Consider the following 26,433-nt stretch of genomic DNA (forward strand, 5'->3'; position numbering starts at 1 on the left):
TAATGAGATAAAGTGTTTTTATTGGTCATTAAATTTCATTATTTACAAATATAATCACTGTTGGCCATTAATCAAAGATAGATCTGCATACGATAGGTGCTGGAGCCTTGGAGTTCCATATGTAGTAGTCTGCTGCGATTAGCTCCCGTGCTGTAAGGCAAGAAAACAATGAGAGATGGTACAGGTGGGGATGCAAAGTAAACCTCCATTATCCTGTCCCTCAACCCCAACTACTGAAGATAGTTCAAACAGCTAGAATATATAAACAGACTGTAAGGGTCTAAAACCTACAATTATTATAGAGAATGTTTTATTAGAAAATATATTATTTTCTGATGATGCATTCATTTTAATATGTTACTCAAATCACTTGTTTGCTAAACAAAAAAATTGCAAAAATTCTTTTTACTATCTACATAAGAAAACATACTGAAATATTACAGTTTTCACACTGGCTACTAGAACAGTGACAATAAGCTTCTTGTTTCTGTAGCTCACTTGACAGCTTTGGTGTGTAGACTGCAAAAAATGACCAGAGTCATTTCATTATCAGTAGAACGTTAACAATAGCTATACTGTACTGCTGACAAGATACATTATACACAGATAAGGCTCTATATGTGCCTTGGTTTATGGGGTTGGGGGCTGTATGCCATCACTTCCTGGAGACTAGTATAATTGGACATTTCTTTGTCTATCAACTTCAGTTCATTTCAGCTGCCATAAAGCACTCACATCGTGCTGAACTGTCTCTACTGAAAGTGTGTGTTTTCAATATAGCCACCCATAATTTAAAAAAATTATGGCATGCTCCCTATAAAATGCCTTTGGCTGCACTTGTACATAAAGCACGTAGATATTCACAGAAGAAATGGTGAACCACCAAGAGTGAATATAAAATGACACTTACAGTTTATAATTTTTGGCTTTGCTGTTGAGAAGACTTGGACAGAGTGCTGGTCGGTATAACATCCCGTAAGACTGTAGTCAGGAATTCTAAATGAAAGCTATGGACACAAAATGAAGCTTCAGCAACACAAACTTTCAGATATGAACTTATACAATGACTATCATGTTCATTTTAGAAATTTATGTTAAACGTTCAATTTTTTTACATGATGTTTTTGGTATTACAGCTTAGTCCCATCCTCTTCAATAGGACAAAACTGTTCTGAGCTGTAAAACCAGACACAGCCGCTACTAAAAGTGCAAGGCTATGTCCGGTGACCAATGAAGGGGATGAGGTACTTGTTGGAGCATTATGGCCCCTTTAAACAGACTTAGAGGTCAGACCCCACGATCTAATATTGATGGCCATTCCTAAGGAGAGGCCTTCAATTTTAAAGTCCCAGATAACGCTTATAATAAAGACAATTTCTCAACTCACTTTCACATAAGCAGTGTTTCCAACACAAATGGGGTCCACTGGGTCATTGGGGTGTTGCTCCGAGCTGAAGGTCACAATTCCTGACAGAGAAATCTCTAAAGATTTTGGAAACTTCTGACCTACAGATTATTGGAAAAAAAAGGAACATACATTTAACCCTCACACATCAGTAGGGCTATACCTCTGATGAGCCTGCAACAAAAATGAAACTCCAACTAGCCTCCTATCTTTATCTATGTTACTATTAGGCCTTTTGCTTAGCAGCATACAAGGGAAGCTAAAGGCCCTCTACTTAAAGGAGATGTCTGGTTTAGAAAACACATTTTTTTAGGAAATTGTAAGTTCGCCAGAAGCTCCCTATACAGGACCCTCAACTGTTAGCTAGAGAAGAAAGTAGTTATAAAATGTCTCTGGAGGACCCAGCCTTCGGATTTCAATGGGGATTGTGTAATGCTTTATTTCACCTTTGGAGGCACTGTGGAAAAAGTCCTCACAGATTACAACTGATGAGTGGGGACACTTCTAACAAATAGGTATTGTCAATCCTTCCGATATGGCCCTGCCAGTCTTTGGTGTTTAAGAAATTGGTGCAATGGTGTTTAACATGTGCGTGTTTGCAAATGTTTAAGGAGTTTTAAAAAAATAAATACAAATAAATAAAAGTCATTTAGTGGTGAAATAAAAAAAAAAGGTCACTTTGTACCATAAACCTCGCCTATGCTTTTCAGTTCTCTGAATGCAACCATCAGTGTAAAGAAATAATGTTTTGTTATGTCAGTTGTTGAAATGTTTTTGTTTCGTACCCATGGCATCTGAGGACATTTTCGATTACTAGCTTTTTGGTTATAATGCCAGATTTATATATTTTGGCTTATGTTATACTTTATTTGATATATTTTGCACTGAAATGAACCAGACCATATAATATTTTGCCATTAGAACACTTACCTATCACCCAAACTAGAAGACTCTTTTCTCTCGATAATTCAAGTTGCCCATGATTTACTTTGTATTCAAAATGCTTTATGTGACCTCTGTAATACACAACAGCACTGACAGATTAAGCGAGTTACACTATAATATAGCAGCACTTTAGCTTATTTTAGCCCCATTCTATTTTTCTCCAAGTACCCATTATATGGCATTTTTTTTGACAAAAAAAGAAAAAAAATTGACTGTTACATATTTTCATGATCCAATCGATCTATGTATGTGTAACATTTTACTATTTCAGCATTTTGAGAAAAGTAATAAAATAAACTCTCCAAATGACTGATAAACCCCCCCCCCCAAATCTCAATTGTTCTATAGTTCTATCTAGATGTATTGTTATTATATATGTGAGGGATGCATAATATTCTAAAAACCTGATATACTATCTTATAGATATACTGGTAAAAAAAGTACAAAATAAAATAACTGAAAGCATGCTTTAATGAATTAATATATATACACACATATATATATATATATATATAGATAGATAGATAGATATCCTTACCATTATTATAGAATTAAAAATACTACTTTCTTTGTAAGTAAAAAAATTGCTTAAAATAAACCGTATTTTCCGAAAAGGAAGACAAATAACACAATAAAGACAGCATAAATAAAATGGAATATATATATATATATATATATATATATATATATATATATATATATATATATATATATATATATATATATATATAATTAAAAACAAAAATGTGAACATGGAGTAAAAATGTGAATTAATGAAACTTTAAAAAAAAATGTAATTTTTATGACAGCTTTAAATAATAATAATAAAGACTTAAAGAGATTTTTTACATTTACATTTTTATTGTATATCTTATATGTATATCTATTCTATTTTGAAAATTACATTTACAGTACATAATGGGAATTTAGTCAAGGCATATGTGATAAACATTTTATTTACTCAATATAAGAAAAAAAATCTTACTTGTTGAAAAATGGTATTTGTGCTTCACAGTAATCAAATCCATTCTTTACGCTCTCGTGAAGCTTAAGTTTAACCGATATTTGTATCTGATGTCCATCTTCAGTCAACTGGTAAAAACCTAAAATTGGTGGTACGGGTACCTGTGATAATAAAAACAAAAAATATTACAAAAAATAAGAAAAAAAACCCATGAAATAAAAAAGCGTAATTTGCACAGCCTTTTTTGCAACCATATGAAGCCCACATCTGTAGAATCATATGACCATATAAGTCTTGCATTTACTGTACTAATATAAATACGACATTCTGGGTACAAACTATTTTTCGGAATAAAACAAGAGCGCTGTAAATCAAGGCTCCTAGTTCCCTAATTACCTGCGATGTGTAGTAACACAATTGGAACAAATCAAAGGGAGGAATGAATGGAAATTTGTACGGCCCGTTGAAAGCAGAATCGTCTGTCGCAGCCACACTGCTTGAGATCAGCATGGAAGAGTCAATGGAAGTCACACAGGGATGGACCAGGATATCCTGAAGGGGGGAGCCATTGGCAGGAAGATTCAAGCCGACTATTACATTTGGGCTGATTGTTTCCAAATTACACTTTGGGAAGAAGAAAAAAAAATGATGACGTTAATTAGATCTGTTTAAATGCTCAAACCAAGGCTTTTAATCCACACGTTCACTTACTCAGCACAAGCTTCCAATGACCCCCTGTGGGATTTGTGCATTAAATCAATCAAATGTACCTTTTGCATAATAAAAAATAATAATAATGATTTACATAGGTCCGTACATGCTAATAAGTCCTTGAGCCACTTTAGGTTGACTGCAATCAAAGAGTCATTATTTTAGGTAGTGCTGAATAAGTTGGTCCCTTGGAGCTAATGTTGCTTGTACAATGATAAACAAAAGAGAAAACGGCAGGAGAAGAGCTGAAATGACTCGAGCTCCCACCATGTTCATTGACCACCACCTGCATAAACATCTGCCTGCCCTTCACTGGCTTCAGATTCGACTGCCCACTGCACCGATTTCTAAATGTACTTAATAAATGGCAACTATGAGCAAACTGTGTAAACAGGCTACTGCAAAAGACTGCTGCTAGCACTTGGGGATATGATAAAAATCACTTCATTTTGTCTGATTTTAGGCTAATCTCTGCAGCTATTTCTAAGGATTTGACTAGAACATTTTCAGACTGTACAAAAATTCCTTCTGGGACCTTCCTAAAAAAAAAAGAACATATCATGAGCCATGGGTGTGAGCTGTACAGAATAGCATGTATTTAGAAATCAAGCACAAAGATTGTGTTTTTTTGTCATTTACTGTCTTCTTATTAAAGTGGTCAAAGAAATAGAAAAAAAAAATTACATTTTCCCAGAAATATTGCGGCTCATGGCAATGGGCTGTGCCCGGTATTACTGATCAGCCTCATTAACTTGGTGATATGGGAGAAAGTAAGCAAACCCTGTTTAATTCCAAGTGACCGCCTTAAAGTGACCTTCTGGTTTCAGGACAAAGTTCTGTCCAGGGGTAGTAGGAGTTGGGGGTATATTAGCTACAGTTGCTCCTCTCTCCGATTGGCCAGTTCTGGGACCCATTTTCGGCCAACCAAGATGCAGTAATTTTTTTAACTAGCTAATGCACACCATACACTGCGTCAGCTATCTCGGAAGGCTGAAAATGGGACAGTGATGCCAGAGAAGAACAATTGCAGGTAATATACCCCCTTTATATCCGATCCTGGGACACAATTTTGGAGAATAACTGTAATACGTCCAAATAAGCAGAGCTGTGTAGAGGAAGGCTGTATGGCGGCACACAAAGGTCTTTTATTTTATCATGAAATAACAATTCTGATTCATCGGCTCCTATAATTCTGCATTGTATCGTTCCCATTATTCCTTCTTAATTGACAACAGGGTGTGACCAGTTGGGGATGTGCCCCTACAGAGTCTGACACTCAGTGCTGTTTGTATCAGACTGTATATGGTCATATCAAGGAGAAAGGTAACACTCAGTTGTCATCTCATTCTCATGTATAGAGCAAAAATATGTTTGGGGGCTTAAAAAAATATGCAAAAAACAACATAAGTCATATAGTTAAAGGGGTTGTACCAAGATTATAAGTTAATCGCAGAGGCAGAAATATGTCTATATATTTAGTATGGAAGCCCTTCACAGATATAGACGAACTAAAAATATTTTAGTTAATTAAATCCTTGTTAAAATCTAAGACGTGGGCTAACAAACAACACAAAAAAACACAAATCACAAAGTGACAAAGTTAGAGTGGTTTAGGGATAGGCAGTCAAGGTAAAACCACTGCACCCTCAAGACTAGATACCGTATTTTCCGGACTATAAGGCGCACATAAAATTCTGAGAATTTCTCAGAAATAGAAAGTGCGCCTTATAATCCGGTGCGCCTTATATATGAACCCGACAGTAAAGAAAGGGGTTCATACAGGATCCTTTACCTCTATCGTAGGCGGCATACCACAGCACACACCATGCTCCCCCCCCCCCCCCCGTGCGCCTATGAATTTATTCTTCACTTGGGTTTTTACAGTACAGGTGCTCCCCGACTTGCGAACAGGTTCCGTTCCGGGAACCCGTTCGCAAGTCCGTTTTGTTCGCAAGTCAAACAAGTAGTAGTATGGAGCGGGATCGCGGGTGGATCCTGCTCCATACAACGTCGGGTGCCGGCTGTTCTTACAGCGGGCACCCGGCGGCAGCAGTTCCGACGAGCCGCGCCGCTTCTCAGAACTGTTAACACTTTAAATACCGCTCTGACAGCGGTATTTAAAGTGTTAACAGTTCTAACGAGCGGCGCGGCTCATCATAACTGCTGCCGCCGGGTGCCCGCTGTAAGAACAGCCTGCAACCGATGTTCAGGGGGCCCGTACAGCGTCCCACGATGAGATCGCGGGACGCTGTGCGGTTGCTAGGCAGCCGGGGACCTCCTGAAAGGCCCCAGGGCTGTCTATGCAGAGTGCCCATCTAGCGCACGACTTGCTAGGCGCTCTGCATAGACAGCCCTAGGGCCTTTCAGAAGGCCCCTGGCTGCCCAGCAACCGCGATCTGACCGGACAGGCTTCTATCAGGCTTGATAGAAGCCTCTCCGGCCCCTGCACAGCACTAATGTGCTGCGCCTTATAATCCAGTGCGCCTTATATATGAAACAAGATTGCTTATAATGCGCTCATAGAAAGTGCGCCTTATAATCCGGTGCGCCTTATAGTCCGGAAAATACGGTAGTCTATAATGATAGCCAGTGACGCATCAAGACTTAATGGTATAATGTCTGGTGTCTCGTCAAAATTAGATATCCTGACCTATAGTACCCAAGAGGTTTGGCACTATGTGAGTACCAGATAGCTATCTTGATCGGTGCTTTAGTGATATTGGACCAATCAGATGCTGGCATAAAGATGCGGATAGATAACTGGCATACGTTAAATTATAAAAGATTATAAATTAAGCTCCATCCACAGCATAGGCAATAACTTGCTGATCAGTGAAAGTCTCAACGAAAGACTACCACTGATCCTGAGAACGGGGTCCCCGTGTCAGTTCTGCCTGTCACTGTGAGGATCACTGTTATCTTCGCTGTGTTGTTTGAATGAATGGAGTGCTGGTCGAGCATGCATGGTTGGCACTCCATCCATTTCAATGGAGCTGATGGTAATACTTGAGTGCTTGCCGCTCGGCTATCTCTGGTGTCCCATACAAAATGAATGGAGTGTTAGGAAACAGCACTCCATTGGGTCTCCTCCTCACTGCGGGGGAATATGGGAGGGCATTAACCCCATATTAAGGTGGACTGATCTGTTTTTGAGATCGGTGTGGGTCGCAGCGGTGAGAACCCCACCAATAAGCAAGTGGATAGGGGATAACTTGTAATCTTAGTACAACCCTTTTAAAAGGGACTGTCGCATCATTACGTAACCCAACATATCGGGGCCTCCCTCAATAGGTCCATTCTGAGAGTAGCTGACAAGCATCAGCTCTTGCTTTAGCAAAATAAGACTGTTTAGGTATTATATGGACAGCCACTCATTTAAAGGGCAGCATGCAACACCACATTTTCCTTATAGGAGCATTGTGCAACTTTCCCCAGCAAAATCAGACGTGTAAAGTCAAGGTCTCGGAAGCTAGGCTTGCGGTTTTTATAGTAAAATTAGTTTTCTGTGATGAAACAACCTCTTTAAAGCAGAGCTGTCATGGCCTCCGACAACCAGAGCACGCTGCATACTTCTACAGCGGAATCCCTGCAGATTTTTTCCGGTGTTTTTATTTTTCTTCTAGCCCATGCCATTCTGTTGTAGTGGTTCCTGTTATAGTAGTCAACCATTGTGTGGGCAGACTTGACTGCCCAACGTCAATCAAAGGTTGCATCAGTCATTGACACTGGGTGACGGAAACGGCCCACTTGCGAAATAACTAGTATCGGGCTCCGAAAGCAGTAGGTGCTAAAAAGGGTGTATGAATCATTGGAGATGGGTATAAAGGTATGTAGCCAATTCCCCTTTCAGGTCCTCCTCCAATTGTCCACATAATATAACAACATCAATAATATGTTCAGCTCCAGTGGGGTTTACAGTCTAATTATCCCGTCACGTCCATGAGCCAACCTGTTGCTTACTCCTGCAGTGCTGCCATCCATTGTCACCCTTGACTCAGTTATCGTACGCAGAACTTAGCTTAGCTGGGCTTCGCTTCCCTAAAAATTGTCACAGATTCTAGTCGGAAGAAAAATCACATTTGCATAAAGGGCTTAATACAAGAATAAATGCAATAAAGAGAATAAAAGGAAAGAATAGCAAAGTGAACAAATCCACCCGACTTGGTGGGTAGTTGTATGCAACCAGTTCCCTGCTATACGAAGCTACAAATCTATAGATCCTGCAACGGAGATCCATAAAGCGCATTCACTAATCACACGCTCGGCAACTTACAAGGCAAAACAGATCATTCCGAAACAGGTAACAGAAGAAATGCAATTTCCACTGCCATTTCCTGTCTTCATGTTAATTCTTGATAGCCCATTAGACATGGCATGAACATCAAGGGAAAATGAGATTCACTTCTGTTCAGGGATAAAAGCCTTACAAGTGGATGGAAAAAAAATGACATTCACAACACTTGTTAGAGGACAACATGCTGGTTCCCAAACAACGGTGTTAACCGTATTATGTGCGAGGCCATTTTATCCTTGTGTACAGACCTACAAGGTTGTTAAGAGAGGTTTTGGAGTGGAGCTGAATTATCGAGACGGTCGCTGTAATGGGTTTTGGCTTGAAGTAAAATCTGTCATTCATCTGACTGATGCCAATGAAATTTACTTTGACTTGATTAATAAGTTGTGAGTATGAAGCTCTGAGGATAACATAAGGGCTCGGTGTTACATGTGCCACCATATATATGGTGCTGTATTACAGAGGTAATTCCCACTAAGAGTAACCACGACACAATTTAGTTTTTTTCCATCAACATTAAATTTGAAGCTGAAAAAAAAAACAAAAAAAAACGGAGCCCCCTATATAAAACCGGAGGTAAGGTCATTGGTAACAGGCTTCTATGGGGTACAACTCAAAATGTGGAATATGGCCACATGTATAAACCCTAAAAGTGTGGGCAGAGTGATAAGGCAGCAGAAATACAGTCCTAAGCTCTCGTTCACGACCTGAAGATTGTGGGTTCAATCCCCGCATGGTTCAGGTAGCTGGCTCATGGTTGACTCAGCCTGCCATCCTTCCGAGGTCGGTAAAATGAGTACCCAACTTGGTGGGGTGTAATAAGCAAAATCACTTGCAAGCGCTGCAGAATAAGAGGGCGCTATACAATTAACACGATTTATTTATTTTAAAAGACTTATAAAATAAGCACCTGGTCTAGAATACACGCCTAGATTAACACACAGCAGTTTTGCTCTGTTTTTGTAGTTGGTGTTTTTCACTTTTTTTGGTCAAAAACAGGCTTACAAGTACTTCATATATTCAGAAATATAACACCAGTTCAGACTAATAACTTTATTGCTTCTGAAGGAGCAAATTAAGATACCTTAAATTTCTTTATATGTCATAGTTTCCTGGCCAATAAGGTGCATCCAGATTTTAAAACATCCACCATAAATTTGAAACATTTTAATGGTGTTTTTTTTAGGTGGCTTTCTTTCATTTTTAAACATTTTGAACATCTGTTTTTTTATCAGCCTTTTCAAGATCGACAAAGGAGTTTCTAGGAAAAGCACCAGAAAAAACGCTGTAATGGAGCCTCTGAGCTCAGGGAGGCTACAGAAATCGTTATATCCAGACCGTGTACATGGACTAACCTTTGGCTGTATTATTTTTGATCAAAAAAAGTGTGAAAAACAGCAACTAAAAAAAACATCACAATGAAAAACAGAGCATGAATGTTGTGTGTGAATCCAGGCAAAATAATGTAAGTTCTAACCATTTTAGGCTTATTCTGAAATAATCATTTCTTGCATCTATACTAATCCCCATGTTAGGCACATAAAGAAGCAAGTGAACCCTTTGTCATTACCTAGACTTCTGCATTGAGTACTAATATACAGCCACAATACAGAGAGAAAAAGTGAAATTGTGCGTTAACCCCTTCACTCTAACTGATGAACATGTACATCCCCCAGGTGTGGGGTTTGTATGGAGCGGGATCGAGAGCTGATCCTGCTCCATACATGGCGGGTGCTGGCTATCTTTGACAGCGAACACCTGCCAGCAACACCTGAAATCAGAGCTCACGCTGATTGCAGCTGTCAACCCTTTAAATGTCACTGTCAATCTAACTGTGCTATTTAAATACCCCGATCAGCATTTGTGGGTCCAGAACAGCCCTCATGCAATGTGATTGTGCGGTACCATTCAATTGTCATGGCAGTCCAGGGGCTTTTGAAGGCTCCCAGGGCTGCCATGTATTTACCTATTAGGTCAGAACTGTGGTCTGTCCTAATAGAATATTGGCAGAGGTACCATATATTGCAATACTGAAGTATTGCAGTATACGCTATAGGTGATAAAACAATTGGAAGTTCAAGTCCCCTGTGGAGACTAAAAAAAGGTTTTTTTTATTATTGTTAAAAATAAAGGATACTAAAAGTTTAACGCCCACGTTTCCTGTATTTATAAAACAAAATTTAAATGACAAAAAAAAGCAAAAACATATTTGGTATCACCGCATCTGTAAAATCCGATCTTTCAAAATAACTAATTAATTTATCCCATACGATGCACATTGTCAGGAAAAGAAAATACACGACACCAAAACAGTGCTTTTTTGGTCACCCTATCTCCTAATATAATTAGTGATCAGAAAGTTGTATGTACTCCACAATGGTAGAAACAGACCATAGGTTGTCCAGCAAAAAACAAGCCCTTACACAGCCCCATCACCAGAAAGATTTTAAAAAAAAGTTGTGGAAATTAGAAGTTGGAGATCAGATTATGAAAAAATATATTTTAAAAGTAATACAAAAACAACAAAAAATAAAAATGAAGACATTTGGTATTGTTGTAATCGTACCGATTAGAGATGAGCGAACGTACTCGGTAAGGCCGATTTCACAATCGAGCACCGCGATTTTCGAGTACTTCACTACTCGGGTGAAAAGTACTCGGGGGCGCTGTGGGTGAGTGGGGGGTTGCAGAGGGGAGTGGGGGGGAGAGGGCTCCCCCCTGTTCCCCGCTGCTACCCCCCCGCTCCACTACGCCATGCTCCGCCCCACAGCGCACCCGAGTACTTTTCACCCGAGTAGTGAAGTACTCGAAAATCGCGGTGCTCGATTGCGAAATCGGCCTTACCGAGTACGTTCGCTCATCTCTAGTACCGATCCATGGAGTAAAGTTATGTCATTTTTTTGCTGCAATGTGCACACTGTAAAAACAAGACCCCCCCCCCCTTCCCTAAGGATAGCGGAATGTTTTTTCTGTTTCAATGTGCTTACATTTTTTTTTACGCTTTTCAGTACATTATATGGTACATTAAAATGTACCATTAACAATAGAAGTCAGCCTACAAAAAAAAAATACTTTAGACCGCTACGACAGAAAAATAAAAATTATTTTGAAAATGGAGAAGAGAAACGAAAAACAAAAAAGGCTACATCCTTACAAGGGGTTAATGACTTCCGCAAAAGATAACTGGCAAAAGCTTTTTCAATTAAATTGAGGAGATTAGAAATGTGGGTTTCACAAGTGCTTTGACCATTAAATTAAAGGCCCATTTAGACACAACGATTATCGCTCAAAAGATGCCTTTTGAGCGATAATTGTTGTTTGCATTACACGGTAAGATGATCGCTCAAAAGTTAAGTGATCACCTTGCACTCCGAGCGGGGGATGCAAAAGACAAGCAGGGCCGCTTGTTTTCTGCATCCAGCTGTTCTCTGCTCGGAGCACCCGGCTGTTTTAAAGCTGAGCGCTCTGAGCGGGGGATGCAGAAGACAAGCAGGGCTGCTTTTCTTCTGCATCCAGCTGTTCTCTGCTCGGAGCGCCCAGTTGATATACAGCTGGGCGCTCTGAGCGAGCGATGCAGAAGACAGCTGGAACGCTGTGTTTGTCATACCCCGCCTGTGTTCAGGGAGCGGGATACAGCTGAAACAATAGTATCAGCTGTATCCCGTTGTGAATTCCTGATAAGGCTCAGCGTTGTCTTTCAGCACACTGAAAGACAATGATCAGGGACTGTTTAACGAAAACTGCACAATGTCAGTTAGACACAACGACTATTGCTCAAAAGACGGCTTTTGAGCGAATTTTGAACGATAATCGTTGTGTCTATATGGGCCTTAAAGGGGTTGTCCCGAGGCAGCAAGTGGGTCTATACACTTCTGCATGGCCATAATAATGCACTTTGTAATGTACATTGTGCATTAATTATGAGCCATACAGAAGTTATAAAAAGTTTTATACTTACCTGCTCCGTTGCTGGCGTCCTCGTCTCCATGGTGCCGACTAATTTTCGCCCTCCGATGGCCAAATTAGCCGCGCTTGCGCAGTCCGGGTCTTCTTCTTTTCTGAATGGGGCTCCGTGTAGCTTCGTGTAGCTCCGCCCCGTCACGTGCCGATTCCAGCCAATCAGGAGGCTGGAATCGGCAATGGACCGCACAGAAGCCCTGCGGTCCATGAAGACAGAGGATCCCGGCGGCCATCTTCAGCAGGTGAGTATGAAGACGCCGGACCGCCGGGATTCAGGTAAGCGCTGTGCGGGTGGTTTTTTTAACCCCTGCATCGGGGTTGTCTCGCGCCGAACGGGGGGGGGGTTTAAAAAAAAAAAAACCCGTTTCGGCGCGGGACAACCCCTTTAAGACACTTAAAGCCTGGTTACTGGTAAATATGTTATTTTCAAGAAAAATCGGTTAGTGTCTATCATGCCTTGATAAATCTTTCAGAAGACGTCAGATGACATGTTGTAGAAATGCATGAGGCTGGAAAAAAATTACAAAAGCATTGCAAAGACTTGGGTGTACATCAATCCCTGATTAGACAACTTATCTACAAATGGAGAAATGTCAGGACTGTTGCAATGCTCCCTAGGAGTGTGTATCATGTTAAGTTCACTCCAAGCGTCCAATAGGCAATCTTAAAAGAAGTGAAAAAATCCCACAGGTAACCATAAAAGCCCTACAGAAGACTGTACAAACTGCAAAAACCTCTGTTTGTGTGTCAACTGATAGAAAAACATTGAACAACAATGCTGTACCTAGGACTGCGACTAACAAGGAGGCATCCTCTATGTCTAAAGGAAAGAAGGTTTCTACATCAACGAAGAAGGGAGTTCTTTACGGTAAGAGCAGTGAGACTATGGAACTCTCTACCTGAGGACGTGGTGATGGCGAACTCGATAAAAGAGTTTAAGAGGGGCCTGGATGCCTTTCTTCAGCATTACAATGATCCAGGGATTATTCTGATTGCCAGACTTGGAAATCAGGAAGGAATGTTTTTTTTGCCTTCCTCTGGATCAACATTGGTGGTAGTAATAGGCTGAACTGGATGGACATATCTTTTTTTGGCCTAACATATTATATTACTATAAATTCAAAAACAAGTCGCCTTTTAACATGTGTAAAAGCCAATTTTTGAGATTTCCTTTAGAGAAATGATGGGTAAATTGACTTGCTCATTGGATTCAGTGGACTGGCAAAACAAATCAATCATCTCCAAGTCTCTGTTCACATCTGCGTCGAAGACTCCGCTAAGGGCCTCCACAGCATATCTGTCCAAAAATTCAGGACATAATGGAAGCTTGATGGACGCAGTTATAATCAATGGGCCTGTTCATCATAAAACTGATCTTTTTGGGCAGGGATTCCATTTTACTGCTCTGATAGTGGAATAAAAAAGCCCTTAACACTGGTGTGGCCCCAACATAAATTACAACAAACGAGATATACTTGCCATGTATCGTATAGTATCTTACCTTGCAGGAAACCGTGCCATACACCTGCCACATGTCACTATCGTCCTTCTTGTCATATTGTGTGGAATTCACTTTCTCAGTTATATGAACTTCAATCTGAGCTTTGCCCTTTTGTTTGCTGGTCCTCCATGCCGGAGATTTGTAGGTCTGGTTCACAGATACATTGCTTGGATTGTCGGGCAGTGCAAGCAAGCTGGTGTCCACAGGAGAACCTAGTGGACAGGCTTGCGTTACCAGTAGAGGGAGCTGTGCGAATCTAAAGGAAATGTCCGCCTCTGCGTTGGGTCCCGAACTCACAAACTGCATAATACCAGATAAAAGAGCAAATGCCTCAGAGATGCTGTTAATACTAATAAGTGGTGGGGCAGGTGTCAGTAGCTGCTCCACCAGAGGGAGACATACATAGATAAGGTCACCACTCTGAATGGCCAGGACAGGCCAGAGGTTCCCTTCAGAAACCATCAGGGAATGTACATTTGTTTTACTGATTCTGGCACAGTTATCTCTGTATTCCACAAAGTTTTTATTCTCATCCGTCAGTCCTAGTTCATGGAGTAATGCCTTTAACAGGCCTACATCTTCTGGGATGTTTACATAGCTAGACCTGTTGAAGGCTTTAGCTCGTTTCTCCACTGTAGGGTAACGCCTGGAAGATACAGATATACAGCTTTTAGGTAAGATATATCATTTCAAGGAAATAAGTTCAGTCAGAACCAAACACATTATGTTTTTCGGACAGTAAGGCCTCATGTCCACAAATGGATTTGATTTGCGGAACCCGCACGGGGCACCGATCCGAAAATCAAGCCAACCGTAGGGATGTAAGGGTATCCGTAAATTAATTAAAGCATGCGGATTTGATTTGCGGACGCCCATACAGATCGCGGCATGCTCCATTTCTGTGCGGATCCTGCACTGATGGCTTCCATTGAAGTTAATGGAAGTTGTTTGATCCGTGGCACATCCGCAGCTGACAATGCAGACGCGCCGCGGATCCGCAGGAAAGCAGGGGTTAAAAAAAAAAAAAGTGCGCTGCGAGTGGCGTAGCGCCTCGGCCGGCACATCTGCACGCATCCGCAGTGCAGAAAAAACAAGATCCGGACAGGAGGGAGAAGACCCGGACAGGTAAAAAATGTCCTTGGCCATGGGCAGGGGCGGCTCCCGCTGCGGACAGAATCCGGCCCGCCCGTGTACATGAGGGCAAAGTCAAACATTTTAGAAAGAAAAAACATATTGCCAAAAAGTGTATGCATGCTTGAAGCGAACCCATCAGGTGATTTCTTCTGCCCTATCTGAGCAGCATATGATAGCATGGGGAAAGCTAGGTTTGTGAGGTGGAACTAGATTTATAAGTAAAAAGTTGAGTAAATTTTGGCAAGGTTCGTAGAGGTTCCCATACACTGTCAACATCTGTTGGATGAACAATCGTTCATCCCACAGGAGTTTCTCCGGGCTCCACTATACATATGAACATTTGGCTTGGCTGAATGAACGTGTGTTTAGGGAATCAAAGGGGGTGCCCACTTGTAAACTGCTGAAGGCCTGTCCTTAGGATAGGCTACGAACAGTAGACTGCCACTGATCTGCCACAGGGAAGCCTAGCAGATCAGCTGTTCACTTGGCCAGTGTGCTCATACCCTAAGCTGATCTCTGCATAAAGCAGACATGATCCAGGGATTAATCTGACTGCTATTATAGAGTCACGAATGAATGTTTTCCCCCAATGGGCTAAATTGGCTTCTGCCTCACTGTTTGTTTGTTTTTTTGCCTTCCTCTGGATCAACAAGAAGGGTTGGAAACAGATTCAACTAGATGAACATTGTCTCCCTTCAGGGGTAATAAAAAAATTACCATATATATTCGAGTATAAGCCTAGTTTTTCAGCACATTTTTTTATGCTAAAAAAGTCCCCCTCGGCTTATACTCGAGTGAGGTAAAAAAAAAAACAGCAACAAAAAACCCGCAATACTCACCTCCCAGCCTGCGTCTGAGCCTGGCGCGATGGTCTACCCAGCGGTGCGGCAAGCTGCTTGAGAATGCTCCCCGCTGTCATCTCCCTGCTCAGCTTTGAATTCCCCTACCGTCAGTGCTGTGTATGGAAGCGCTGTGATTGGATCAAGCGCTAGCCAATCACAGCTGGCGCTCAATCATTCACAGCCATTCAGTGGATGACATCACTGAATGGCTGTGATTGGTTTATTGAGCGCTGGCTGTGATTGGCTGGCGCTCAAAGCCGAGCAGGAAGAGGACAGCTGGGAGAATTCTCAAGCAGCTTGCCGCACCGCCAGGGAGACCATCGCGCCGGGGACACAGACGCCGGCTGGGAGGTGAGTATTGCATTTTTTCTTTGCCTACTATATACTAGAGTATAGCTAGGCTTATACTCGAGTCAATAAGTTTTGCCATTTTTGTGTGGTAAAACTTATTGACTCGGCTAATACTCGAGTATATACGGTACTTGAAAGCATTAAGTTGGAGCTATAAAAATAACAAGATTTTTTTTTTAAATTGACGACCTATCCTAAGGATAGACCATCAATAGTTTACAAATGGATAACACCTATAAGCTGCAGCCAAGCAGCTCTAGTGCTAGCTTATCTCCCTAGGAAATTCAACATCCCTGATCCTTCTTTCCTCTGAATTCATCTGCTGGGGAAAAGTTGAGCTGCCCACATACACACTAGAGAGTCATCGGACTCCGCACCTATTGGCTGGTTGGGATGACTAAAAAGTCTAATGTGTATGCGGTCCTTAGGAGAGGCAGTTAAAAGTCCTGATTACCCCTCTGACACAGTAATTGGCAACCTTATGTGCACACAGAGGAAAAGATATCAACCACTATGTGTGGGAGGGGTAATCCTAGGAGTCAGGTCAGGATTTACTCAGCTTTTTACCCAGAAATCTTGCTCCAAATCATATGAATCTATCTACAACAGAAAAGAAAACATTAAAGTGGTTTTCCAGGACTATGCTATTGATGACCTATCTTTAGAACAGGTCATCCATAGTTGATTGGCGAGCGTGTGCCGCTTGTTATTCAAGCACAGTGTTCTTTCAAGTTATTTACTGCTCTTTGCTAGAAGAACCATCCACCTCCGCTATGCAGTAAAGACGGACAGTGCATGTGCACCTCTAACTCCCAATGCTGGGTGGACAAGATCTATGGGGCGCACATGGGCAATATACAGTCCCGGCTACCTGATACTGCTTCACTCTTTCTTTAGAAGGCCTTATGGGCAAACAAGTCTACCGAGCAGTAAATACATCACAGAAGAGGAAATATAAAAACAATCACAGAACATGGCCATATACTTACTGACTAAGGAGTGCATATAGCTGCATCCTCTCAGCATGCAGGTAGCTGACTACCGAATGAGGGAGCTAATTACACCTGTGAGGGACACCGATGAGACAACCACTCACACTGCCTCTTGATAATGAGGGGGGTGGATGCTTGGTGTACACTCCCACACATAGTGGATACAGGGTGCCAGACCATTCTGATATATGTAGTTCACCATGCAGACCAGCAACCTATTAATGAGGCCATGATAATTCGGCTGGTTGCCCTGCATTTCCATCAGTGAACCACATTGGTACTGCCACCCTGGGCTTCCCCTGGAGTCTTAATGCCACGCTGCATGTGAATGATAGATAATAAATGCAAGGCATTGGTTGGATGTTGGCCAAGATACATGAGCCCACTAACCACTTCACGGTTCCTTGCGTTGTAGTACGTCCCTACACTAATATAAATGCATCACAGAAGGGGAAATGAAAAATTAAAACCAATCACAGAAAATGGCCGTTACTTACTGACTAAGGAGGGCAGATAGCTGCATCCTCTCAGCATGCAGGTAGCAGACTACCAGATGAGGGAGCTAATTGCACCTGTGAGGGACACCGATGAGACAGCCACTCATACAGCCTCCTAAAATAGAGGAGGGTGGCTGCTTGGCGTATACTCCGACACAGAGTGGATACAAAGTGCCAGACCTTCTGATACATAAAGTGCACCATGCAGACCAGCAAACTATCAATGACGCCATAATAGTTCGGTGGGTTGCCCTGCAGCTCAAAAAGTGAACCACATTGGCATTCGCAACACATTGGAATGGGGTTCCCAAGATGAGAATATCTACAGCCACATCAGTGATATTCTGGTATTACATGCTGGCCCTTCAGATGAATTGCTGTATAAATAACAAACAGCACAACTCTACCAGATTAGGAACTGCTTTTCCAAAGTAGATTTCTGCTATGCCTTATAGAAGGGTGTCCCTAAAGCATACATCTTCCTTAATAAGCCATATGGACAGGGGGTATCCTTATGAGACAACCCCTATAACTCTTTCACTACTTTAGACCATCTAGGGAGCTAGCACTACCTCCCCTACCTTAAGACAGCAGGGAAGTAATGAATATTTATTTCAGGGGTCTAACCTTGGAGGTGTCTTATAGTTCATATATCACAGTAATTGTCAATGAAGATCCTTATTACCTTGAGAATTTTACTTCTCCTTGTTCCCCCGGCCGGTGATGTAAGATCCATAGTCCACGGATAGGCATTATTTTTCTGAAATATGGACATCAAACTTGGACCTGTACAAATGTTTAAAGAATTAAAAATGATAAAGTATATGTATTACAATTGTAGAAGGGATTCTATAGTTGAACCACTTTTCACATCAGCTACAGCATAAGGGGTTATGCCAGCACAATCACATGTGAGAGGGGTGCTTCTGTAGTTGACAGATGCCATCCCAGGTCAACAGTCATGGTCGGAGAGAACCAGGACAATGGAGGCAGGAATCCAAGTTTCTGACCCTGAATCCGTCATAATTGGCATATGTAGAATAATTAGTCATTACATAGTTACTGTAGTAAAATGATAACATCAGGCTCATTAATGTCCCTTCACATGGGACGATAATCCTGCTGGATCACAGGAATCTGAATGATGATCGTTCAGTGTAAATGCTTGCAGCAATTGAACTGCAAACGTTAGTTTGTTCGCTTATTGCAAGCATAAAAACTGAACAACTATCGGCCTGTGTGAACAGGCAGTCACTGATTTATGAACGACTGCCTGTTTACCGTGAATGGAGGTGGGCCGGCCCTCCGCCTCCGCTCACTGAGCTATGGTCGTTCCTGTGTAAAAGCACAGGAAAGGTCTTCGCTGGGACGTCCTGTTGGGCATGTGTGCCCACCAGGTTGTCCCGTGAAAAGGACACTTAGGCTCGTCTCACACAAGCGGATTTCTATTGCGGAATCCACGGCCGGTGTCCGCATGGAGGATCCGCAGCAGATGGCATGCATTGAAAGGTATCTACTTTCGCTTTTTCCTTCACAATCATGGAAACCAATTGTGAGCAGAAAAAAAAAATCACAGCATGTTCTGTATTTGGGCGGAAGCCGCACGGATGGCTTACATTGAAGTCAGTGAAGGCTGCCTGACCTGCAGCCCATCAGTAATTAACATTGCAGATAGACTGCGGATACCCGCGCCATCGCCTAGCGATGGCGTACGAAAAACACATATTAAAGAAAAATCTGTACTGTGCATGACCAACGGGGAGTGTCCACGGTCATCTGCAGTACAGGAAAAGAAGGTACGCAGGGTTGCGGGTCGGGATCAGTGTCATATTCTGTTGTGAGCTTCTGCATGCAGAATCCCACTCGATCATGTGAGCCCAGCCTCACAAGTAGGGATTATCTAAAGCAGAGAACCCCCTTTAAAACAAAGCAGGGAACCTTTTGATTGGATCACAAAAGTTTAATTTGCAACACCATAGCATTTGTAGGTTTTTCCTTGGGCCTCATTCAGGGTCATATTACTGCCGCAAGACCCGCCCCTCCTTCAGTTTATTGGACTTCAACTTAAAGGGGTTGTAGCAAGGTAGGCTTTTATTACCTAGCCATAGGATAGGTGTTAAAAGTCTGACCGGTGGGGGTCTCACGGTGCCATTTCTACTCCTCAGTTTGCTGCACCCCCTACAAGTGAGTAGGAAACTAAATCAAGCGATGACTGCACAAGCGCAATGCCACTTCATTCATTTTCAATGGGACTGCCAGAGATAGAAGAGTACGAGCGCTCGGCTGTGCTGTCAGCCCTAATGAAATGAATGGAGCGGCATCGGGATTGTGCAGCCATTACCGCATTCAGTGTGACGTCACTGCAGGTGGGAGAATCATCTCCACAGTAACAGAAGAACATGGGACCCCCATTCTCAGGATCAGTGGGGTCTCAGTAGTGATACCCCCACTAATCAGAATTTTATCACCTATCCTACGGACTGGAGATTAAAGATCATCTTGGTACAACCCCTTAGAGTTCTATGGAGATATAAATTTAGCACTGTCGCATGGTCCTATCACAGGTTCACTTCCAGTAGTAATAGCGGCTCTCTGATCCATGCCTGCCCAGGAACTACCCAGCTATAGGGGGGTGAGGATTCGCATGTAGCGTGCAGCAAGTAGGTCTTTTTTATTTTACACACATCTGTTCCCCCACATTGCCAGGAATGTCAGAAAACTCCTTTAAATGGACTGCCATGGAGTGTATGGGTGTTAAAGGGGAAAAAATAAACTTGTCCATAGTTACAATTTGTTCTGATTCTTAAAACCAAAGATAAACGTCATCACCGTGATGATGTGTCGTCCATCTTGACACATGGACTACATAACACCATGGTGGTCACATGTACAAATGACTCGTTCACACGACCGTATCCGTAAAACCGGTCTGTGTGAGCTGGCAGAGACAGTGTATGGCAGTGAGTGCACGTGGACATGGCAGTGTGACTTTGTCTTTTTTTTTTAATTCCCTGCTCTGTTTCATAGCGGGGTTGTGTATGAATCGGCGCAATGTATTATGTACGGACAGCGTTTGCATACGCACCCATAAAAAAGTATAGGGCTCACAATGTGGTAGCTAGGCCTAGGAAGGAAATGGTTTAATGTTGATGTAAAGGGTTAAAGGGGTTCTGCCATTTAAAAAAAGGAAAAAGAAAAAAAAAATCCATACTCACCTATCTCTTCCTCATCAGTCTTCTTACCGCATCTTCTCCCTGCCGATCTTCTCCACTTCCCCGGGTCACCTCACTGCAGGCCGGCTCATCTTTTTGTTATGATGCGTCCATTCTCTGCATTCTTCTTCCGGCAGGTCAGTGTAGGTTACGTCACTAGTGACGTCATGTTCATTGCCTAGAAAGGAATGCTGATCTATTATCGAGACTGCACATGTGCGCTGTCTCACCACCAGAGTTCATATACTGTTGCAGAGAGACCCCGCACATGCGCAGTCTCTTCAATAGCTCAGCACTCCCTGCTAGGCTATGAATGCTACGTCACTAGTGACCGGTACATTGACCTGCAGGAAGAAGAATGCCGGCAATGTAAGCTTCATCACAGGAGAATCGGTGGCTGGAGGTGATGTGACCCAGGGGACTGTAGGAGACCGGAGAAGATGCGATAAGTAGACCGACGGGGGGGGGGGGGGGGGGGAATAGGCAAGTATAGCATTTTTGTTTTTTTTATGACAAAACCCCTTTAACCCTTTCCAATCCAATGTCGGGCCTTCCCCGACATCATCATTTCCCTCCACAGCTCCGATGTCGGGACAGGCCCGACACTGCAGTGCAGGACTGCATCTGCACCCGATCATCAGACACTGATCCTCATCGAGGACCTCCGAGGAGAAGCCAGAAAGGGTTTTAACCCTTTCTGCCTTCTCCTTTACACATTACATAGCGCATAATTAGCGCTATGTAATGCACAGAGATTCCGGACGGCGATCATGTGACCACTGGTGTTACCTGACCCCCAGTGGTCACATGAACGCCGAACCAGGAGCCTGCACCATGGGGGGACCTGCTTACCTGACCGCCGTCTTGCGCATTCTCCTTCTGCCTCCCGGCCCGGCGATCATGTGACCGCCCGGTGCCACCTGACCCCAGCGGCCACATGATTGCCGAGGCGGGAGGCAGAAGGAGAATGCGGAAGACACCGGACAGGTAAGCAGGTCCCTCCACGGTGCAGTGAGCACCTGCACCCTCCTGAACTCTGTCAGTTCAGGAGGGTGCAGGGAAATGTATTTTTTCTCATCCATTCTCCCCAGCTCCAAATAAATTGGATGAGAAAAAATAAATGGATTGGACAGGGTTAAAGGGGTTGTCTCGCGCCGAAACAGGTTTTTTTTTTTCCATAGGCCCCCCCCTGTTCTGCGCAGGACAAACCCAAGGGATGTGTTAAAAAAAATATATATATATTACTTACCCGAATCCCCGCTCTGCGACTTCTTCTTTCTTCCTACTTCTTCCTTCACCAAGATGGCCACCGGGATCTTCACCCACGATGCACTTCGGGTCTTCTCCCATGGTGCACCGTGGGCTCTGTGCAGTCCATTGCCGATTCCAGCCTCCTGATTGGCTGGACTCGGCACACGTGACGGGGCGGAGCTACGATGACCAGCTCTCCGGCACGAGCGGCCCCATTCACCAGGCAGAAGACCGCACAGCGCAAGCGTGTCTAAAAACGCCAGAAGAAAGCGAAATTAGACGGCACCATGGAGACGGGGACGCTAGCAACGGAGCAGGTAAGTGAATAACTTCTGTATGGCTCATATTTAATGCACGATGTATATTACAAAGTGCATTAATATGGCCATACAGAAGTGCTGAACCCCACTTGCTGCCGCGAGACAACCCCTTTAACCAAGACCAGAACGTACTCAGACCTTGCATAGATTCTGATTGAGATAAGGGTTTCTATAGAAGTTAAAAACTATGCGTTATATTCCCTTCTTGAGTAGCTTCTTGTACACGTAGAGAATATACTTATACTATATAGTGTGTCAGTTATAGGTGGACTAGTTATTAGTATTATTTATAGTACCAGCGTTTCTTATAATATAGCGAATTACATCATCACATGTTACTCACTGAAGGAATTGGTCAAAATATTGAAGGGCCCTGTGATCAGGGGCGGAGCATGTAACTCACTCAATGAAGGACCTGTGATGACATCACCGTCATGTGATCAGGGACAGAGAATGTAACTCACTCAGGGACAAGTGGTCGTTAGTACTTTGATGTAATCACAATGAAAATCTGTTTTATAACTGTATGTTTGTATCTTAGTTGGAAGGTAGCATAGGACAGAGGGAGAAGACTGCCCAAATATGGGAATTAGGGTGGAACAGAAGTTTGTGATAACATGAAAACCAACCATATCGTGTCACATTTGCATGAGAAAGCGAAAGTAAGTTTTGCCATATAAGGGTGACTACCCACTGCAGTTTTTTTTTCACAGCGAAATTCGCAGTGTATTTTTTCAGCAGGGGTCTATGGGACTTGTAATGTTAAAATCGCGAGTGCGCAAAATCGCAATTTACCGCAAAATCGTGATTTTAACATTACAAGTCCCATAGAACCCTGCAGAAAAAAAAAACGCTGCAAATTTCGCAGTGAAAAAAAACTGTAGTGAGTAGTCACCCTAAGGGCGCCTTCACACTAGTGATAAAATTGCGCGTTTTTCACACGATGCGAGAGCGAGTACAAACGCAGAATTATGAAACCAATGATTTACAATGGTTTCCTTCATATTTGCGATATTTTCACTGCTGTGACGTTGCGAGGAAAAAAAATATAATTGCATGTCCGATCTTTCTGCGGTGAGTTTTTTTTAATCTCCCATGTTTCCCTGTGGAGCCTCCTTTTTATCGCATAGCACAAACTTGCAATTTTCGTGCGATTCATTTTTAACATTAGAAAGTCCTATTGACTTTTGCGTTAAAAAAGTCACGGCAACATGGTGTGCGAAAATCGTAAGTGGCAGTGATGTTGTTGCGAGAAAAGGCAGTACTGATGCTCAAAAATCACAGGAAAAAAAAAGTCATGATTTAGTCCTATTAATGTAACCCTCCAGGCCTGCAGAAACAAAGATGGCCGCACGGCTTCTCTGACTACCTGACGCACACTGTACATAGTACGGATTGGTAGTGTAAGGCTGGGTTCACATGGGACCAAAAGCCCACGGAATGCCCACACGGAAATTCTGCAAGATTTCAGCCGGAGAAACGCAGCTTTTAAGCACACGGCCTTTCGCCATGGGTTTTGGAGAGGAGAGGAGATAGGCTGCGGAAACGACATGCAGATTTAAATTCCGCGCCACATCAATTTCAGCGCGGCTTGGCCACAACAGATTGGCCACAGCGTGTGGATGAGATTTTTGCAAATCTCATCCACTTTGCTGGCTATCGAGCGATGAAAAACGCTGGTGGAATTTCCGTGCAGAAAGTCCACACGGACATTCCACGGCAATTCTGCCCTGTGTGAACCCAGTCTTAGACACTACATGCTGCTCTGACTGGCCAGAACTGGTCCATCAAAGCAGGTGAAGTGTCTTAAAGTAATGATCAATACTAATACAGTGTAGTCAGAGAAGCTGATGCAGCCATCTTTGTTTCTCCCCTGGGTACACATAACCCAGGCAGCACCTCTCAGCACACACTATCTTCTACTACCAACCACCTAAACTAATCTCTCTACCTCCCGCCACGGCTTTTAGATAAGGCTTCGCATCACGTGACACAGCGCCTCACAATTGGTTCGAACAGAACTCACAGAGGCGCAAAGCATTCTGGTCCGCCAAACCGTCTCCCTTTCCAGTAATAAAAATGGCGACTAACCATTCGTGCTGAAAGGAGTCAACGCAATCTTCCGCGGGTCCCTAAAGCTTGCGAGTTTCTTTTGGTTTATCCTTTCCGGCCACATGTACGAGTATTTCCCACACTTATGTATTATTAGAGCTAGCAAGATGTTGAACTACAAGTCCCGGCATGCATTACCAGTAGGCTTGCCTTGTGGAGCATGCCGGGATTTGTAGTTCTACCGGCTATACGACATAAAGACATAGTACGAACAATGTTCCGCCCTTACCCGGTGTAACGCGCTGTCTCGTCCTGCTGTGCTCCGTCTGCACTCTTCCCCAGAGGTCAGAGGTCAGCAGCTGGAGGACGACGCTTCCGGTCCTGTCACAGCTTCACTTCCGGAAATAATGGCAGCCCTCTGATCCCCGCCCGCCCGGGGACTACCTGGTGCCGTGTCCGGAGGACGGGACTGCCCGGAGTGTATTGTCTGGGTGTGTGCGTAGACCGCAGCATGGCCGCCACAGCGGAGCTCTTCGAGGTGAGTGTCCGGCCGCTGAGGAGACGCATTCCGTGCTGCTGGCTGTACACACTGCTGCGTTATAGAGCAACCGCAGGGACGGGCGTTACAACCGCACTTGTTACCATGGTAACCAAGTATTAGAGGGGCTGGCCTAGCACCATGTAGCTTTCCCATCCCTGCCAGCCATTCCTGGTGCCTCCTCCAGCCTGGCTCTCCCAGTGGCGCCCCCACGCCGGTCAGGTCATGCTGCGCCAGCGTACATTCAGCTAGTACTGTTACCACTGGACAGTAGTGGTGTGGGGTCGGGGCTAGTTGTTACTGGCCGTATTAATGGTTGGTGAAAAATAATTGTTGGCCAAGAGCATCGCCAGGCGGCGGCAGCTGCTGTGGTCCGGTGGCCCACTCACTGTAATCGGAGACTGTGACCACTGACCTCTCCCACCACCCTTTCCGTTAGGCATCTGTATCCTGTATGTCCTGTATACATGGCGGGAAGGGGCGCCTCTGGCGGGCACTATTAGTAGCCGGGCCTGACGCTGGGGGGGCACTATTAGTAGCCTGGGGGTGATGGCAGCAGGAACGGCAGGTAACTGTTGATGCCAGCGATTGGCTGCTGCACGGTGATGGTGGCAACGGCGGCAGGTAACAGCTGAGGCCAGTGAACGACTGCAGTTATGAAAACATGGCTGCTTTCTTAAAAATACAGCACCACCCTTGTCCTTGGGTTATATCTGGTATTGCAGCTCAGCTCCCATTCACTTCAATGGACCTAAGTTGCAATACCACACACAACCCTATGTATAAGAGTGGCATTGTGTCAGGAAGAAAGCAGCCATGTTTTTTTCACCCTGGGCATCCCCTTTAAAGGGGTTGTTCACTAATCGGGCAACTTTCCCTTTAAAGTGGCCACTGTGCTAAAATAACAAAAGGTAGCTGTACTTACCCGTCCGCCGTGGTCCAGCACCGCAGCCCCGCCATGGTCCAGTGTTTTGTTGTCACTGGAAGTCACCTGACACCTGCAGCCAATCAGAGGCTGCAATGTCACATTCTTTGGGCATTGGCGCTCACAGCCAGGAGTTGGTAACCATTGCGCTGCTCCCTCTGATTGGCTGCAGCCGTCAGGTAATTTCTTTTGCCCTCAGTGGAGGATGGATACACACCGTCTGCCCCTTTTGTTACTTTAGCACAGTGGGGGCTATTGGGGGAATGTTTCCCCAGAAGTGGACAACCCCTTTAACAGTCCGTGACATGGCATCATGACATTTGCTTTTCCACCCCCACCTCCCAGTGTTAAAATAGAAGATCTGATGCTTCCACAGGAATCGATGACGGAGGATGACATAGCAGCCTGCACCGCGCAGTAGTCTGCCTTTAACCCTTTCTCTTATATAACTCTATATGTTGGATGGGATTTATGTAGACGTCCATGTAAAGTGGATCCTTTGGCTGAAGCTCTTGTTCCTTCCCTTAGGGCAGCATCCA

General features: G+C 43.6%; 2 protein-coding genes across 2 annotated transcripts in view; one reads left to right on the forward strand and one right to left on the reverse strand.

Moving 5' to 3' along the window:
• AP5M1 (adaptor related protein complex 5 subunit mu 1) lies at positions 1-24,876 on the reverse strand. The gene is made up of 9 exons (XM_066608258.1): positions 24,721-24,876; positions 18,282-18,382; positions 13,781-14,426; positions 3,711-3,938; positions 3,336-3,475; positions 2,336-2,421; positions 1,388-1,506; positions 911-1,007; positions 1-150 (listed from the first exon to the last, which is right to left on the reverse strand). The coding sequence occupies exons 2-9, from the start codon at positions 18,347-18,349 to the stop codon at positions 68-70; spliced, it is 1,467 nt and encodes a 488-aa protein (XP_066464355.1). The 5' UTR covers positions 18,350-18,382; positions 24,721-24,876; the 3' UTR covers positions 1-67.
• The window catches only part of EXOC5 (exocyst complex component 5), a 34,885-nt gene continuing 33,192 nt past the window's right edge, over positions 24,741-26,433 (forward strand). Inside the window, exon 1 of the mRNA XM_066608257.1 lies at positions 24,741-24,969. Coding sequence (XP_066464354.1) covers positions 24,943-24,969 — 27 coding nt within the window. The 5' untranslated portion in view covers positions 24,741-24,942. The remainder of the gene's footprint in view (positions 24,970-26,433) is intronic.

This window comes from Eleutherodactylus coqui, chromosome 6 (genome assembly GCF_035609145.1).
Source record: "Eleutherodactylus coqui strain aEleCoq1 chromosome 6, aEleCoq1.hap1, whole genome shotgun sequence".
NCBI classification, from domain to species: Eukaryota; Metazoa; Chordata; class Amphibia; order Anura; family Eleutherodactylidae; genus Eleutherodactylus; species Eleutherodactylus coqui.

Bases quoted from the DNA above. Each gene is read 5' to 3' on its own strand.
- AP5M1 (XM_066608258.1), bottom strand. From the start codon at position 18,349: ATGCCTATCCGTGGACTATGGATCTTACATCACCGGCCGGGGGAACAA. The intron at 14,427-18,281 runs GTAATAAGGATC...TGTATCTTCCAG, and splicing joins GGAGAAGTAAAATTCTCAAG to GCGTTACCCTACAGTGGAGA. The intron at 1,507-2,335 runs GTAAGTGTTCTA...AATAATCTGTAG, and splicing joins TCTTCTAGTTTGGGTGATAG to GTCAGAAGTTTCCAAAATCT.